Source organism: Pyrus communis, chromosome 4 (assembly GCF_963583255.1).
Source record: "Pyrus communis chromosome 4, drPyrComm1.1, whole genome shotgun sequence".
NCBI lineage: Eukaryota > Viridiplantae > Streptophyta > Magnoliopsida > Rosales > Rosaceae > Pyrus > Pyrus communis.
Genome location: NC_084806.1, coordinates 3,465,646 through 3,480,094, shown reverse-complemented (window position 1 = coordinate 3,480,094; position 14,449 = coordinate 3,465,646). Strand labels below are relative to the sequence as shown.

Here is a 14,449-nt window from a genome sequence, read left to right as displayed (position 1 = left end):
AGCTGAAAACGTGAAGTAGCATAAATATTGGATTATATCTTGAATGTTGGATTATGATTTCTTGTTAAACGTTAGATTATATGTTTAAGATAAAGTTTATAAATATTTTTCTTTTAAAAATAAAGTATATTTAGTAATTCATCTTATTTGTTAAGAAAATTAAATTAATGGCACATCTAGTATTATACCTTTTTTGGTCATTTCACACAGTCATAGCTGTTTTACATAAAAGTTTATCAAACACTGTAATACTGTCTTTTTTTTCCCATGACACTTTTACAAAAAAGTTTACCAAACACTCTGCTGCTTTATTTCACAGCTGCTTATTCTCACAACATAGTAGAAGCAGTTTTTTTTTAAAGCACAGCAATATCAAACCAACCCTTATTCTCTATGTTATAGATGAACCAAAACGCATCAACTTTGTCCTTTTGGGGTAATTTTGGTTTACAAATTCCACCAATTCAAATTAATGGTAATAGTTGCACCAACCTTAACACTCAATAGTATCTTGTTATGACATTACGTTAGTGGATCAAAATGTTATGTGGAAAACGTGTTTTATGAATGTTTTCCTTGAAGACATAGTGTTATATCATGTTATCAGTTTGCTCAAAATGTGCATCATGGTTTTTAAGTCCATGGAAATGCAAGGGGGTGTATTCTTTGACATATAGGTGGTGTGGCACTTCCACTTCACACTTCAGAACACAATGTTCTTATGTATATAGAGATAGGTGTTTACCATTTTCTTAACCGAAATCGGTTATTTCTGTGTTGTGGCTCTATAATTTGGACTGGGTTTATCGTTGGATAAATTGCATTGCTAATTTTGATCCCATAACATATCTAAGGGATATGAGGTGAGGCATTTAACTTCAATGATTCGTGTGCATGGTTACAAACCACAATGTCAGGGTTCGAATCCTCCTCGCCCACAATCATGCCTCCCTACTTATAAAAGTATCACTCCACTTGTCGCTACGAGATTGATTAAAAAAACTTGAATAAGACAGTTTATCGTATCAATAAGATCTATGTTATTCATTACTTCAAATATCCATCGACAGATATATCAATACAATCTCAATAATTATATATAATCCTATTCACCCAAGGATTAATAATGGATTAATCGATATTTGTTTAATATATTCACTATTTAACGAAGGAAACCAGAACGACCATCAGTTTCTAATATTTACACGTGTCCTTAATTTTCAACATAAATACTGTTCCAACCGTTACGCTTCTCTCTCTCGTTACTATAACTAGAACAAAAGTGCATTTCCAAAGACGTGGGACCTCTCCGTGGTGGGCTCCATCTTGAGAATCGTAATCGGATGGATAGGACACATCTACGATTTCGAAATTGATTCTTGGTCCACCAGAACCGTCCTTTTTAACTCCAGTCAAGTTATCTTTTTACCACGGTTAAACTCATCCCACCAACTTCATCTATTTAACTACCCCATTTCACGCTCTTCGTCCCCTGTGCTTGCTCTTCTGCCTTCCTCTCCCACTCTCAAAAAACCGCTCTCTCTAAAACCCTAATCAAAATGTCTGTCGAAAATCACCTCCTCTTTATACCCAGGTCGGTTCTTCACTCCTCCGTTCTTGGTTTCGAGGCATTTGCCTGTTTTCTTCTCCTCACGGCGGTCTGCGCCTTCTGCCTCGCTCCCGGCGGTTTCGCCTGGGCTCTCTGCAAGGTCCGAGCTTTCCGGGCCATTCCGGGTCCAACTGGCTACCCGTTCATTGGGTCGCTCACGGTTTTCACTGGGTTAACTCGTCACCGTGTGCTCGCCAAGATGGCTAAGAGCTTCAAGGCCGAATCTTTGATGTCTTTCTCTGTAGGTTTGACCCGGTTTGTGATCGCAAGCCGCCCGGAGACGGCTAAAGAGATGCTGAACAGCACAGCTTTCGCTAACCGCCCCGTGAACGAGACGGCCTACGAGCTTCTTTTCCACAGAGCAATGGGGTTCGCGCCGTACGGAGATTACTGGAGGAATCTGAGGAGGATTGCGGCGACCCATTTGTTCAGTCCTAAGAGGGTGGTCGGCTCCGAGGTTTTCCGACGTGAAATAGGGATGAAAATGGTGGAGGAGCTAAAGCGTTTGATGACGGAGAACGGCGAGGTTCACGTGAAAAGGGTGCTCCATTTTGGTTCTCTCAACAACGTTATGATGACAGTTTTTGGGCGATGCTACGAGTTCGACAAGGGCGGAGATGGGCTGGAGCTCGAGAGTCTGGTGACTGAAGGGTATGAGCTACTCGGAGTTTTTAACTGGAGCAACCATTTTCCTTTCTTGGGTTGGTTGGATTTGCAGGGTGTAAGGAAGAGGAGTAGAAATTTGGTTTTGAAAGTGAATGTTTTCGTTGGAAAGATGATCGAAGAGCATCGGCTGGAGAGGGTTAAAGGTGACAACTTTGAGAAGGAAAAAGTTGGAGATTTTGTTGATGTTCTGCTTGATTTGGAGGAAGATGACAAACTCAGCGATTCTGACATGATTGCTGTGCTTTGGGTACTAAATTTTTACCTTTCTACTCTAATTAAACTTGTAAACAAACGAAATTAAAGATACTAACATAAACGGTTTTACAGGTGACGATGTTCTAAGTAACCCTTTTCACGAAAATGACATTAATCACTATTAAACAACAATAAAGTGGCTTAAATAACGTGTTTTATTGTGTATATAATCTACCGGCAGTGAAAAATTGTGACCTAAACTGTTCTAATTGCAGGAGATGATATTTAGAGGAACAGACACAGTGGCAATTCTACTCGAATGGATCCTTGCAAGAATGGTGTTGCACCCAGAAATCCAGTCCAAAGCTCAGTCTGAAATCGACGCCGTGGTAGGCTCCACGAGAACCGTCCAGGGTTCGGATATTCCCAACCTGCCTTACCTCCAAGCCATTGTGAAGGAGTGCCTGAGGGTGCACCCACCAGGCCCTCTCCTATCCTGGGCTCGCATTGCCATCCATGATGTCTACGTGGGGGATAACTTTGTCCCGGCTGGAACATCTGCCATGGTGAACATGTGGGCAATCACACACGATGACAATGTTTGGACTGAACCGGAGAAGTTCAGTCCGGAGCGATTCATGGCGGAGGATGTGAGCATCATGGGGACTGATCTGAGGCTGGCGCCTTTCGGTTCCGGGAGGAGGGTTTGTCCCGGGAAAGCATTGGGATTGGCCACCGTCCAGCTCTGGCTTGCTCAGCTGCTGCAGAACTTTACCTGGGTTGCTTCGGAGAATTGTGACGTGGACTTGTCGGAGTGTTTGAAGCTTTCGATGGAGATGAAGAGCCCGTTGGTCTGCAAGGTGGTTCCTAGGCTTGTTTGATGAAAGCTTTGTTTACTTGTTAAACCGACCCTTGCGTAATTTAAGTAGCTTGGTTAACAAGTTAGGGTAGACTGTAGTTTAATTAGAGTCAGTCGTGGTTAGGTGTGCAAGGTTTGGATATGTTAGCTGCCATAGCTGGGGGGCTACCATGCACAAGTTTGGCCTCATCTTTTGGGTTAAGTGCGGGTAGTTTTGGTTAATTAAGTAGGGTTAGCGTAATGCATGGGCAGCTTATTGACTGTATAATACAGTTTGGAATATATGGTAATCAAAGTTGATTAACTAAGTTTGCTAAATTCTATGTATAATTATGCTATTATGTTTTATGTCCGCTAATTCTAATTTGCAAGTCGAGTTGGTTTGTGTTTGTGTTTATACAACATCCCCACAATTTTCTACTGTGATTTTGTTTCTTCTTGTCCTTTCATTTTGTGTCGCAAGTTTGTTTACTCAGTCAAGTTAGGTTAGGAACATTGTTCTAAAAATCCCGGATCTGCCTAGACGTTAGGTGGTTGGTCATCGTTCCGATTAATGCTTAAACGTTTGGAAATTAAGATCATCTCCAACCGAATGAGGGTTAGATGTCTCGTTCTAGTCCTTTGGTTTTTTAAGAAATTAATATTTTAATAAACCATGCAGGGTTATATTTCTAACTATTTGCAACCATGTGGTAAAAAACCATCTCCAACTGAGAATTGTATGGTCAAGCATAATTTATTATTTAAATTTAAAAACTACATCAACTTAAATTTAGGAAATTGTTATTGACACTTTAAAAATCTCATTCTACACTCCAAACTTTCTATATTTGGAAACAAAAATACACTTGTGAGGAGTGTAGAATGAGATTTTTGGAGTGCCAATAACACTCCTAAATTTATAAGAAAAAATGAGAATTTTTAATGTTATTTAATGGCTTAGGAAGTTACAGGAAAACAATTGATTTTTAAATTGTAAAAAAAATAAATTCAAATATAACTGCTAGTTGACGTTAGCTAGCCGTTACATTCAAATTTGTGGCCCAACCCAGGATTGGCTGGCTGGCTAGGTTGGGCCAGACCGTTGGCCCTTTTTTGTCCCTTGGGGTCCACGAGCTCTTTGACCTACCCCTTAGTTGGGGACAGTTTTGAAGCTATTTTCGACCCTTTGGACCATTCGGTTGGAGATGGCCTAAGAAAGGGCGCCTAGACTTGTTGAGGCACCTACTCATACCTACTTAAGCATCAATCTAGGTTGCGACTCACTTAGACAAAAAATAAATAACTTTCATTTTGCATTTTATTTTATTTTTTAATAAAATGTAAGAAACTTGTTGAAAACTTAAATGAACACACTTTATATACTTGTTCTTATGTTTTCATTATATTCAAATATTTTATCATATATATGTTAATTGATTTTGTAGTTTACGATAGAATTATACATATTTTAAGTATAAACAGACACTTATTTACACGAAATATAATAAATTTACTTAAATCTATCTGGTCCGCCAAGGCACTAGGTCCCAGCTCACCGCCAACTAGTATCTAGCGTCTTTTAGAACCTTAGTTAGGAAAGATCATTAATTTGGCATTTGTGAAATTAAAGTCCAGACCAAGAGAGTACCAAGTTTTGAGGACGTGGGTTTTTGTTCATCTTGCTAAGTGGTTTCATGGCATAATTTCAATTTTTTTCATGGTATAGGTTGGCCCACAATTGAAGTCTAACTGTTATACGTGCTTCATGTCACTTAATTTGTGTTTTCTATGTGTTTGAGTCGAAAATTCGTCATACAAGAGAGGCCGTGTATGGATGTGAAGTTTAAAAGAGTCTTACGTCAGTAAAAAGAGAAATTTTGCAAATGCATGCAAGTAAATTGAGTTACTCTCTATATTACAAAGGCTTATGATTGAAAACGGACTCCCTTCGCTTGGTAAAAATTAACTTTAAACAAGAATTAAAAAAATAAGGAAATACGAGAAAGAGACATTTGAACATATTTGAGGGAGGGACCATGAAAAAACAAATATGCCAACTTTAACTTGAGAACGAGAGTGTATGGGGGCAATTCTTGCATAACAGACTGATTCACGATGCTGATGAGGAATGAGGTTCGTCTCTCGTTCAAGTGGTTTATAGTTTCTACATCTTATCGTATTTTAGGCATATATATGTCGTGACATCTCTGTTGTAGTAAATTTATGTCGATATATACGTGATTGTAATCGAGCAGCATGCATGCTGATTGATGATCAAAGAATAAGAACCAAAGGCTGGATTTGGTAGGATGGGTCGGGAGATTCATATTCCTTTTCCTTTTTGAAGGATAGAGAGAGAATATATATGTATATATGGAGCAGCAACCAGCAGGGATATAAATAGACACAACTCCTTTTCATTTTGTAAAGGAGATGCAACACTATAGTGATTCCGATGATAATCTTTTCCGACTACGTCACCGGCAAGTTCATGGTTCATTTTGCATACAATTATCGGAATTTTTAAAATTGATAGAAACGGTTTTTGAGATTGTCTACCGTCAACCATTTTGATTTTTCTATGAAATATCTCAATAAAATTGAAGAAACCAATAGTTTAAGTGAAGGGTTGTTTTGACAAAAATACCTTCAATTTAATAGAGATTTTTCACGGAATAACTAAATTGATCATCAGTGGACAATTTCAATGATCATTTCTATCGATTTTTTAAATCTTGGAGACCAAAAATGTGAAGCGATGCTAATCTCAGGACCCATTATCCTTCAGCGAGGCCTTCACGCCTTGTGCCGGAAGCAAAAAACTCATCCTTCCTCTGATATGTTCATATGCAAAGCTGTGAAATCAAAGTTAAGGTCATGTCCGGAAAACTGACAATTTTGTTTTGAGAACAACATGCTACTTTTTCCCATGCACGTTTTAGAAATATAGCCAATCGAGCCCCCTCGAAATTCCTTTGGCGACGCATCTATGTCAAAATCTTGTTCGAGTTACTAAATTTGAGTAATAGTCTTTGACATGTTTACTTTTTAAAATTTCTATTCATGTGACATGTAGTGGTGAGAAATCTTATAATATCAAGCATATCATGGTGTCATTGATTAGGTTACAAATATTAATAATCCAGTTGTGGTTAAGGCATTTTTATTGTCCAAATGTTGCAATATCAATTTCATTTTTCTATTCATCATTTGAAATATTATATCATTCATCATATGACGTTTTACCTAGTGGTAGAAAGTAATAATGCTTATCCATCCTAGTGCAAGTTGGACCCGCACATATCATCATTTCCACTAAGATTTAACAATTTAACCCACTAACACAATCGTTTATAAAAAATAAAAATAAAAACTAAACGAGATTGTTTTAGTGCCTTGGTGGTAGTGCCCATCGGGATGAGCAGCCAGGCGCGTTACCGAAGCATGGGCTTTTTAAGTCCTTTGAAAACGAATCACGTTCGGCCCAAATCGGAAACACAAATGAGGCCAAGAGCCCGAAAACATCATCGTCCTCGACAGCTGGTTCCAACTGGTTCGCATCCACTCCGAGCTATGGCCATCTCCAACTAGCTAACACACTCTCTCTCTCTATCTCCCTATCTCTCACTCCCAATCGGAAATGGATCCGATCCTCACCACTCGCCGGACCCGAAAAATCCCACCCAAACCCGATTACTCAACGGTAGTCATCCACGACGACGATGACTCCGAGTCCGATCGACAGAGCAAGCACAAGAGCTCTGACCTGGAACCCGACCTGTACGCCACCATGGTCTATAAGGGTAATGCCGACGAAGACGAAGACGAAGACGACGACGCCTCTCTCCCTCCGCTCCTCAAACGCCTCCCGAAGGACTTCGGCGGCGGACCCTCAATCGATTACTTTGACGACGAAGAGGAAGACGACAACGGCGGCGATTTCGGCACAATGATCATCAAGCCCGATCGAAACCGGACCACGAGGAGGTCGCGCGACTTCAAGCGGGCGTCGTTCGACGATGACGGAGACGGCAGTGGGTTCTCGACATTTGTGGTGAGGCCGTCGAGTGAGAGAGAGTCGGTCAGCGGGACCGTGGTGAGGAGGACGAGCAGTGGCGCTGGTTCGACAATGAGTAGGGCAGTGGCGAGTATGCAGGCCTCGTCGGAGTTAGGAGTTGGGAAGCAGAGGAGGGGCAGTGGGTCGTCGCACGGAGAAGAGTATCGGCAAACCACTAAAATGTCGTCGAGTTCGATACCAGATAGCGTTACCAGAGAAGATCCAACTGTAAAGTACGAGCTGCTCAATGAGCTTGGTGGGTTTCTTGTACCTTCAACTTATATGCATCTCAGCTGCTCCTGCATTTACTTCTGTTCAATTTTTCTGTGAAATTTAACTGAGAGTGGATTGAATGGCAGGGAAGGGGTCGTATGGCGCTGTTTATAAAGCTAGGGATATTAAGACGTCGGAGCTGGTGGCCATCAAAGTCATTTCATTGTCTCAAGGGGTATGTCTCGGTTATCTTCTTTTCGGTTTTTTGTACATTTTGTTTGTAATTGGTTTGATTTTGAATTTTTGTTTTGATTTGGTTTTAGGAAGAGGGGTATGAAGAAATTTGCGGAGAAATCGAGATGCTGCAACAATGTAACCATCCGAATGTGGTTCGGTACCTGGGAAGCTACCAAGGAGAAGAGTATCTTTGGGTAATGAATGGCATTTGCTTTTATTACTGGTGAAATTGCTAGATGATGAAGCTGTTATTGGTTTGTGTTTGTAAGTAGGGTAGTGCAAAATCTGAGACTATAGACTGCTCTTTTGTTGTGTCATGTTAGATTGTGATGGAGTACTGTGGTGGTGGTAGTATTGCCGACTTGATCAATGCTACCGAGGATGCTCTGGAGGAGTATCAAATAGCCTACATTTGTAGGGAAGCGTTGAAGGTAAGATCAATTTTGATTGGATATTCGAGTTCGAAGTAAACAATTGCATCTCATTAAGGGCTTCTCCCCTGGTTTATTTATGCTTAAATTTTGTCATGAAGTGCCTATAGAATGCTTCATATATGTTCTCGCAATTTTATATGTCAAAGTAAATTGAGCTTGACAAAAAAATTTCAGTGATGATGCCGCCTTACATATGTTCTTTGTCTATTCAGTTTATATTTATCAATGTAAATTGTTTGCTGTATTTGGACAATATTTCTTTTGCACAGGGCCTTGCTTATCTGCACTCAATTTTCAAGGTCCACAGAGATATTAAGGGTGGTAATATTCTGTTAACTGAACAAGGAGATGTCAAGTTGGGTGAGTGCAATTATCTTTCATTATATGCAGTACTATCTTGGTAAAATTGTGGATGTTCTTTACATACATATTATGCAGTTCCTTCACTGCTGATGACGTTCTCTTTTATAATCCTTCTAAACCTTAGTGGCATTATTGCATCATCAACGAAAATGCCAAGGGGCTTCTTCCCTTTAATTAAATTTTCAACATTCCAAGTTGACAATTAAAATGGAGTATAATAAACTGTTCTGTGCTATTCTTTTCTGTTATAATTTTTCTTGTACTTTTAACTACATTCTTACTCAACTTTGGTGTATGACAATATTGGCAGGTGATTTTGGTGTTGCAGCTCAACTTACAAGAACCATGTCAAAGCGCAACACGGTATGTTAATGGTTTTGATAAGATGTATGTGATAGCTGCTGCACAGTTGTGTTTAATTTGATTTAATTTGTTATTTCCCCAAAATTTTCCCTTAATGGTCCAGAAGTTGCTAGTAGTATGCTCTAAAGGTCAAAGATTATTATTTTCTTCTTCTTTTTTAATGGCGGGTTTCTTTCGGGCACTTGTAAAAGTAATCAAGGGAAACTGATGATTCCCTGGACTTGACAATGACTAACATATCATGGTTTGATAGGATGAACGGTTACAAACCTTGGCTTTTTGGTGATACTCTGTTTGTGCTTGATACATGAAAGTTCTTTTATTTTGTTCTCAGTTCATTGGCACTCCACATTGGATGGCTCCAGAAGTTATTCAGGAAAGTCGCTATGATGGAAAGGTATCATGCGATTCATTTCTACTCTACACAGTTTTATTTCCTTTGTCTTGCTTGTTTCTTCTCTATGTGCTGCCCTTATCTAGACTGACTTGTTGGTATAATTCCAGGTGGATGTATGGGCTCTTGGTGTTTCTGCAATTGAAATGGCAGAGGTAATATATGTTCAGCATGTTCTTTTCAAAACTGAATTGGGACTGATGACTATTGTGTCCTATGTAGAGAACACTGGTATTAACTCCCACGATGAAATAGTTGTTTATGTCTTAGCACCAATTGCTTACTCATTTCTTCATGAGATTACACCATTCATAGTAATGATTGTTGATTACTGTCATGTTCTCCTTGTAATAATTTTCAGGGGCTCCCTCCAAGATCTTCAGTGCATCCAATGAGGGTTAGTGTTTTAACCTTTTAGTTTCTAGTTACTCAAAAGTTAAATTACTTATTTTTCATCTCAGTTTCTACCAAGGTTGCATGTCCAATTGGAACACAGATGTCACTTTCTATGTTGCACAATCTTTCCTTCATTGCTTTTATTGACAGTAGGTTAGTATATAGAAATAGTAAAAATTTTAATGTTTCTCAAGGGGCTTGTAGCTCAATGGTTAAGAGTATGCACCCCTGCACCCAAGTTACCGAGCTCGATTCCCCCCTCCCTATTATTGCTTGTAAGAAAAATTGGATGTTTCAAAAGAACCGTGCCTTGTTGATGGCCCCTGATACATACAAGTAGCAAAATTATCATATCACTCATAAGTAGGGATCCTGTGATGTGATGTGTATTCCATGGCTCAAAAGTTGTGTGGTTGATAGCACTGATATAGGTATGAGAATGATTGGCTTGATGAAGCCTCCAAATTTATACAGCCTTCATCTATCTTTTCCCTGGTTCCATTATTCTCTTTTGGTTTACAAATTTCAAAAAATTAGTTCAAAATTAGGAATGCTGTAAGTTATGAGGTTTGAAATCTCCCATGTGTACATTACTCTTGGAAATGTATATGATATTATAGAGGATTTTTTTGCCACTAGAAGTTATTGAGTTGACCACTTTGAGTTCACAATTAAAATCCTTTTTTAGTGTTTCTTTTTTTCCTTTTCTCATTGCTTCCACATTTTTTTATTTGTTTCCATGATTTCAGTTTTAATGGACAGAATAAAGGCTAGGGAATTAATTGCAGATTCTACTTAGAAAAAGAGGAAAGGAAAATTCTGCAGCATTCATCTTTCAATTGCTTTTTCGTCTTTCCCAATTTGAATGTTAATTTGTTAAAAAAGTTCCCCCTTTTTCCCTTTCACGTTATTGCTTGTTGAAGGGATAAGTAACCAATTTATTGTCTATTATAGGTTTTATTCATGATATCCCTTGAGCCAGCCCCGATGCTTGAGGATAAAGAAAAATGGTCCGTTTTCATTCTTTTGTATATCTGATCTTTCTGTTGCATTATTTAGGACAGTAGCCTGTATGACAATGTTAAATTATTTTATGCTGTATCTTAAAGCAGTGTAGGTTTTGTGATTTTATTGTTATGGGATTTGCGCTCAACTGAAAATTCTTTATGACAAAAGGATAACCACTGCCATGGTTCAAATTACTGAGCACGAGTTCAACTTACTTCTTGGAATGTGATTCTTTGCCTGGGACTTGTCCGAGATACTGCATTTGAGTCTGTTTTTCTTTTGAGAGGAGTTGCGATAGAACTAAAGAAGTTCACATGAAACACGAAAGAGTTCTAATATAAACTCTTACCGGTGCAAATTATTATGTTCACGATGGTTCTAACTTTTTTTATGTATAAACCCATTGTTTTTTGCTTTTTATTGTGCAGCATTGTGCTCAAATAGTACTGCGTTCTTTTGCAGGTCTCTTGTGTTTCATGATTTTGTGGCAAAGTGCCTAACTAAAGAACCTCGTCTACGCCCTACTGCATCTGAGATGCTGAAGGTAGTGCTAATAGCGAATGACAATATGTTCTATTGGCAAAATAGGATTATGAAGAACCTCTGTTTAAAAACTTTTATGTCTATTTTTCTTCAAAATCAAATTCTTTCGTGAAGGAATCGCTTGAAGCAAATTTATACATAATGTTGATGATACTCTTGCAAGAATATAATTCCTGGGTGGAATAATTATATTTACCTTGAAGCAGATTTGGTTAAAAGAAAACAAACATATCTTAATCTGGCCAAGAGCTAATAATCTTGGATATTGTGTATCTTTATTAATTTTTTATTTAAATGCAGCACAAGTTCATTGAAAAATGCCAATGTGGTCCCTCTGTAATGTTGACAAAGATTGAAAAGGCAAGGCAAGCAAGGGCTTCAATGGCTTTGCAAGCACAACATATTGCTCCACCTGAACAGGATAGTGTACGAATTCTTATTTTGTCTTTCCTTGTGCAACTCGCGTCAAGTCATTGTCTTCTTACATGTTGTTTATAATATGAAGCAGACAATTGAAGCTCCCAAAGTCAATGAGGATTATGGAGATACTGTTCCTTCAAGGCCACTTCAAGTGGAAAATGAAGTTTCTTCAGGTAACACATATCTGGTGATGTGGGAATGGCTGGGGAAAGTATGCTTGTTATTTGATGACTATAGGTGCAAGATACTTATCTTTGGAATCTGACGTATGTGAAACCTATGTTTAACAGGTAACTTTGGCACCTTTATTATTCACGAGGGGGATGAAAAAGATGAGATCTCTAGTGAGACAAAGAGTTTTAGTGTCAAAGAACCTTCACCTGCTCCTGGACTTCCTGGAAGCGCCTCCAATGCTGATGCAGGAGGCAAATTACCCGAACCCAGGTGCTGCCCTCACTTTTTATTTGTGAATTCCATTTAGAAATCTCGTTTTTTGATTCTCCCCCAAGGTTGATAAGATTGCTTTATGTAATATCAATTGCCTAGTCAAAAGATAAACTTTAGTTCCACAAGAGTGCTCTAATTTACCATGATGTTCTATCAGGGAGGAAAATTCAAGTAGTATTACCAAAAACAGCATTCCAGTTACGCACACTCTACAAGCATCTGAGCAGAGCATAAAGACAAAAGGCATATCTCAAGTCCAGGTTGGAGATCCAAGCGGTATAAGCAGTGGCACAGTGAAGAATGAAACTGTCAGCCGGAAGGCTTTCGCAATGCAAGATAAGGTAATATTCGTCCTGAGGTCTATGCTTGCCAGTTGATAGGTCCCTATCACAGTTGGACAAGCCTTCCTCATTTCTTCTTGTCAAGGGGCATCTCTAATTCCATCTATTCTCACTAATCGAAAATTATCCCAACCCTTTGACTTAAAAACCAGCCCTTCCTAAAAAAATGGTGGGTTGTCAACAGACTCAACACTAGTATATAATTACTTATGTTCATGTTCATGGCAGCTATGGTCCATATATGCAGCTGGTAATACAGTGCCTATTCCATTTTTGAGGGCAACCGATATATCCCCCATTGCTCTTTTATCAGACACTGTTCTTGGAAGCATTCATCAGGATAATAGTGGAACTGTAGCCATGGAGGCACTACAAGAGCTTTTTACTGGTGATGGACAGTCTAAGAAGGGACGAAGAGCGCAAAACGAGGTCAAATCTCTCTCTTCTCTCTGCATTCCCTCCCTCCCTCTCTATCTCTAAGCATTTTCTGGTCTACTGATGTGCTGCAGATTCCCCTCCCTCCAAGTGTTTACAAAAGGCTCTTTACAAGTTCAACTCTAATGAATCTGGCACAAGCATTAGCCTACCACAAGATGTACGTCAACCAAATTATATTTATCGAAATTTTACTTTGGCTTGGTGAAAAATTGAAAGAAAATTGTTTTTTGTGCGTAATATGCAAGCATGTCACATTATCTATGCTGCGGCAAGCATGTCCTGCATGCCGCCACCTTCCTTGCATTGCTTGTTATTTACTCGAGAGACTTCATTTGCTTTTAGGTGCTATGAAGATATGCCGCTTCAAGAAATGCAAGCAACTCAGGAGCAACAGACTATTCAAAATCTTTGTGATACACTAAGAACCATTCTTCGATTGTAGGTAGGGGGGAAACGGAGCTTCTATAGTGTAATTTTGTTGATTTTCGATAATCTGTTAGACTGTTACCATCGCAATGGCAATGGCAATGGCATATGTGAAGGGCTGTAGATAAAGTTACTGAGGCTAAGTAAGGGCGAGGAACAGTGCGGGCAACGGTAGGTAGGTAGGTAGGTTATAGTTGTGGTGTACCTAGTACGGTTTGAATTCCGTCAAGTATATATCTAAACAGTTGGTAGTTTGTAATTGTGCTCTACCTTCACCTTGTAAATTACGCATTTCATTTCCCCCAACATGAAATTGTATGGACGTTTTAAAATTTTATGGGGGTCAATGTAAGAAAATAAGTCCATGGTAATCCTCTGATGATGTTGAGGAGGATAACCCAGATGAGCGCTTTCCAGGTGCTCCTTTATTTCATGCTTTTTTTATGTCGAGTGAGACTGAGTTTCATATCTTTAGGGTTCCACTTTGCTTTCCGTATTCAGATTCTTTCTTTTTTGGGCCGTACAATGTGCAAATTTTGTTGAGTGGGCAAAGGGACCATTCCATCTCCTGCCAATCTGCCGTGCCTAATTCAGGGTACGCAAACTCTCGGTGGGAATTTCGTACGTGCCACTCAAATTTACGTTCTTAAGTTCTCAAGATCATGAAATAGCGATTTGCTAGATGTATAAGATATAACTAATAAAACGGATCTTGTGTTCTGGAATTGGAATAAAAGAAAGATATTTAAAACGGCTCGTATGTTGTGACTTGGAATAAATGTTTTTTGGTAAAGGAAGGGAATATTAATTTATTCATTCCTAATTTATTCCTATACAACGTCTAGGAACAAGAAGATTAAATTGGATTTATTGACAGATTCCCACGTAGTCCAAATAAAAAAAAGATCCAATTTAATCTCTATTGAATTTTAATATCAAAATAGTAGATATAATTATGATGCAATGGGTTAGGTCCACTTACTTTTTATTTTGTTGATTTCCATTCGAAGGCCTTTATCATACCCCGTAAGTTGATCCTGGGTTGTAGGAGACCTACG

At 38.9% G+C, this 14,449-nt stretch overlaps 2 protein-coding genes across 2 annotated transcripts; both read left to right on the top strand.

Moving 5' to 3' along the window:
• The first annotated feature begins 1,559 nt into the window (after positions 1-1,559).
• Positions 1,560-3,767, top strand: LOC137730641 (cytochrome P450 78A5-like). The gene is made up of 2 exons (XM_068469615.1): positions 1,560-2,522; positions 2,746-3,767. The coding sequence occupies exons 1-2, from the start codon at positions 1,560-1,562 to the stop codon at positions 3,349-3,351; spliced, it is 1,569 nt and encodes a 522-aa protein (XP_068325716.1). The 3' UTR covers positions 3,352-3,767.
• A 3,105-nt stretch (positions 3,768-6,872) lies between these two features.
• Positions 6,873-13,824, top strand: LOC137731837 (serine/threonine-protein kinase 1-like). Its single transcript, XM_068471074.1, has 18 exons — positions 6,873-7,624; positions 7,728-7,816; positions 7,905-8,012; positions 8,142-8,249; positions 8,522-8,612; positions 8,926-8,978; positions 9,313-9,375; positions 9,483-9,527; positions 9,734-9,769; positions 10,723-10,778; positions 11,239-11,320; positions 11,620-11,745; positions 11,828-11,912; positions 12,030-12,183; positions 12,344-12,527; positions 12,756-12,956; positions 13,037-13,122; positions 13,308-13,824. Exons 1-18 carry the CDS (start codon positions 6,952-6,954, stop codon positions 13,405-13,407), a joined length of 2,340 nt encoding a protein of 779 aa, XP_068327175.1. The 5' UTR covers positions 6,873-6,951; the 3' UTR covers positions 13,408-13,824.
• The last annotated feature ends 625 nt before the right edge of the window (positions 13,825-14,449 follow it).

Bases quoted from the DNA above. Each gene is read 5' to 3' on its own strand.
- LOC137730641 (XM_068469615.1), top strand. From the start codon at position 1,560: ATGTCTGTCGAAAATCACCTCCTCTTTATACCCAGGTCGGTTCTTCAC. The intron at 2,523-2,745 runs GTACTAAATTTT...TTCTAATTGCAG, and splicing joins ACATGATTGCTGTGCTTTGG to GAGATGATATTTAGAGGAAC.
- LOC137731837 (XM_068471074.1), top strand. From the start codon at position 6,952: ATGGATCCGATCCTCACCACTCGCCGGACCCGAAAAATCCCACCCAAA. The intron at 11,913-12,029 runs GTAACACATATC...TATGTTTAACAG, and splicing joins GGAAAATGAAGTTTCTTCAG to GTAACTTTGGCACCTTTATT. The intron at 12,528-12,755 runs GTAATATTCGTC...TGTTCATGGCAG, and splicing joins CTTTCGCAATGCAAGATAAG to CTATGGTCCATATATGCAGC.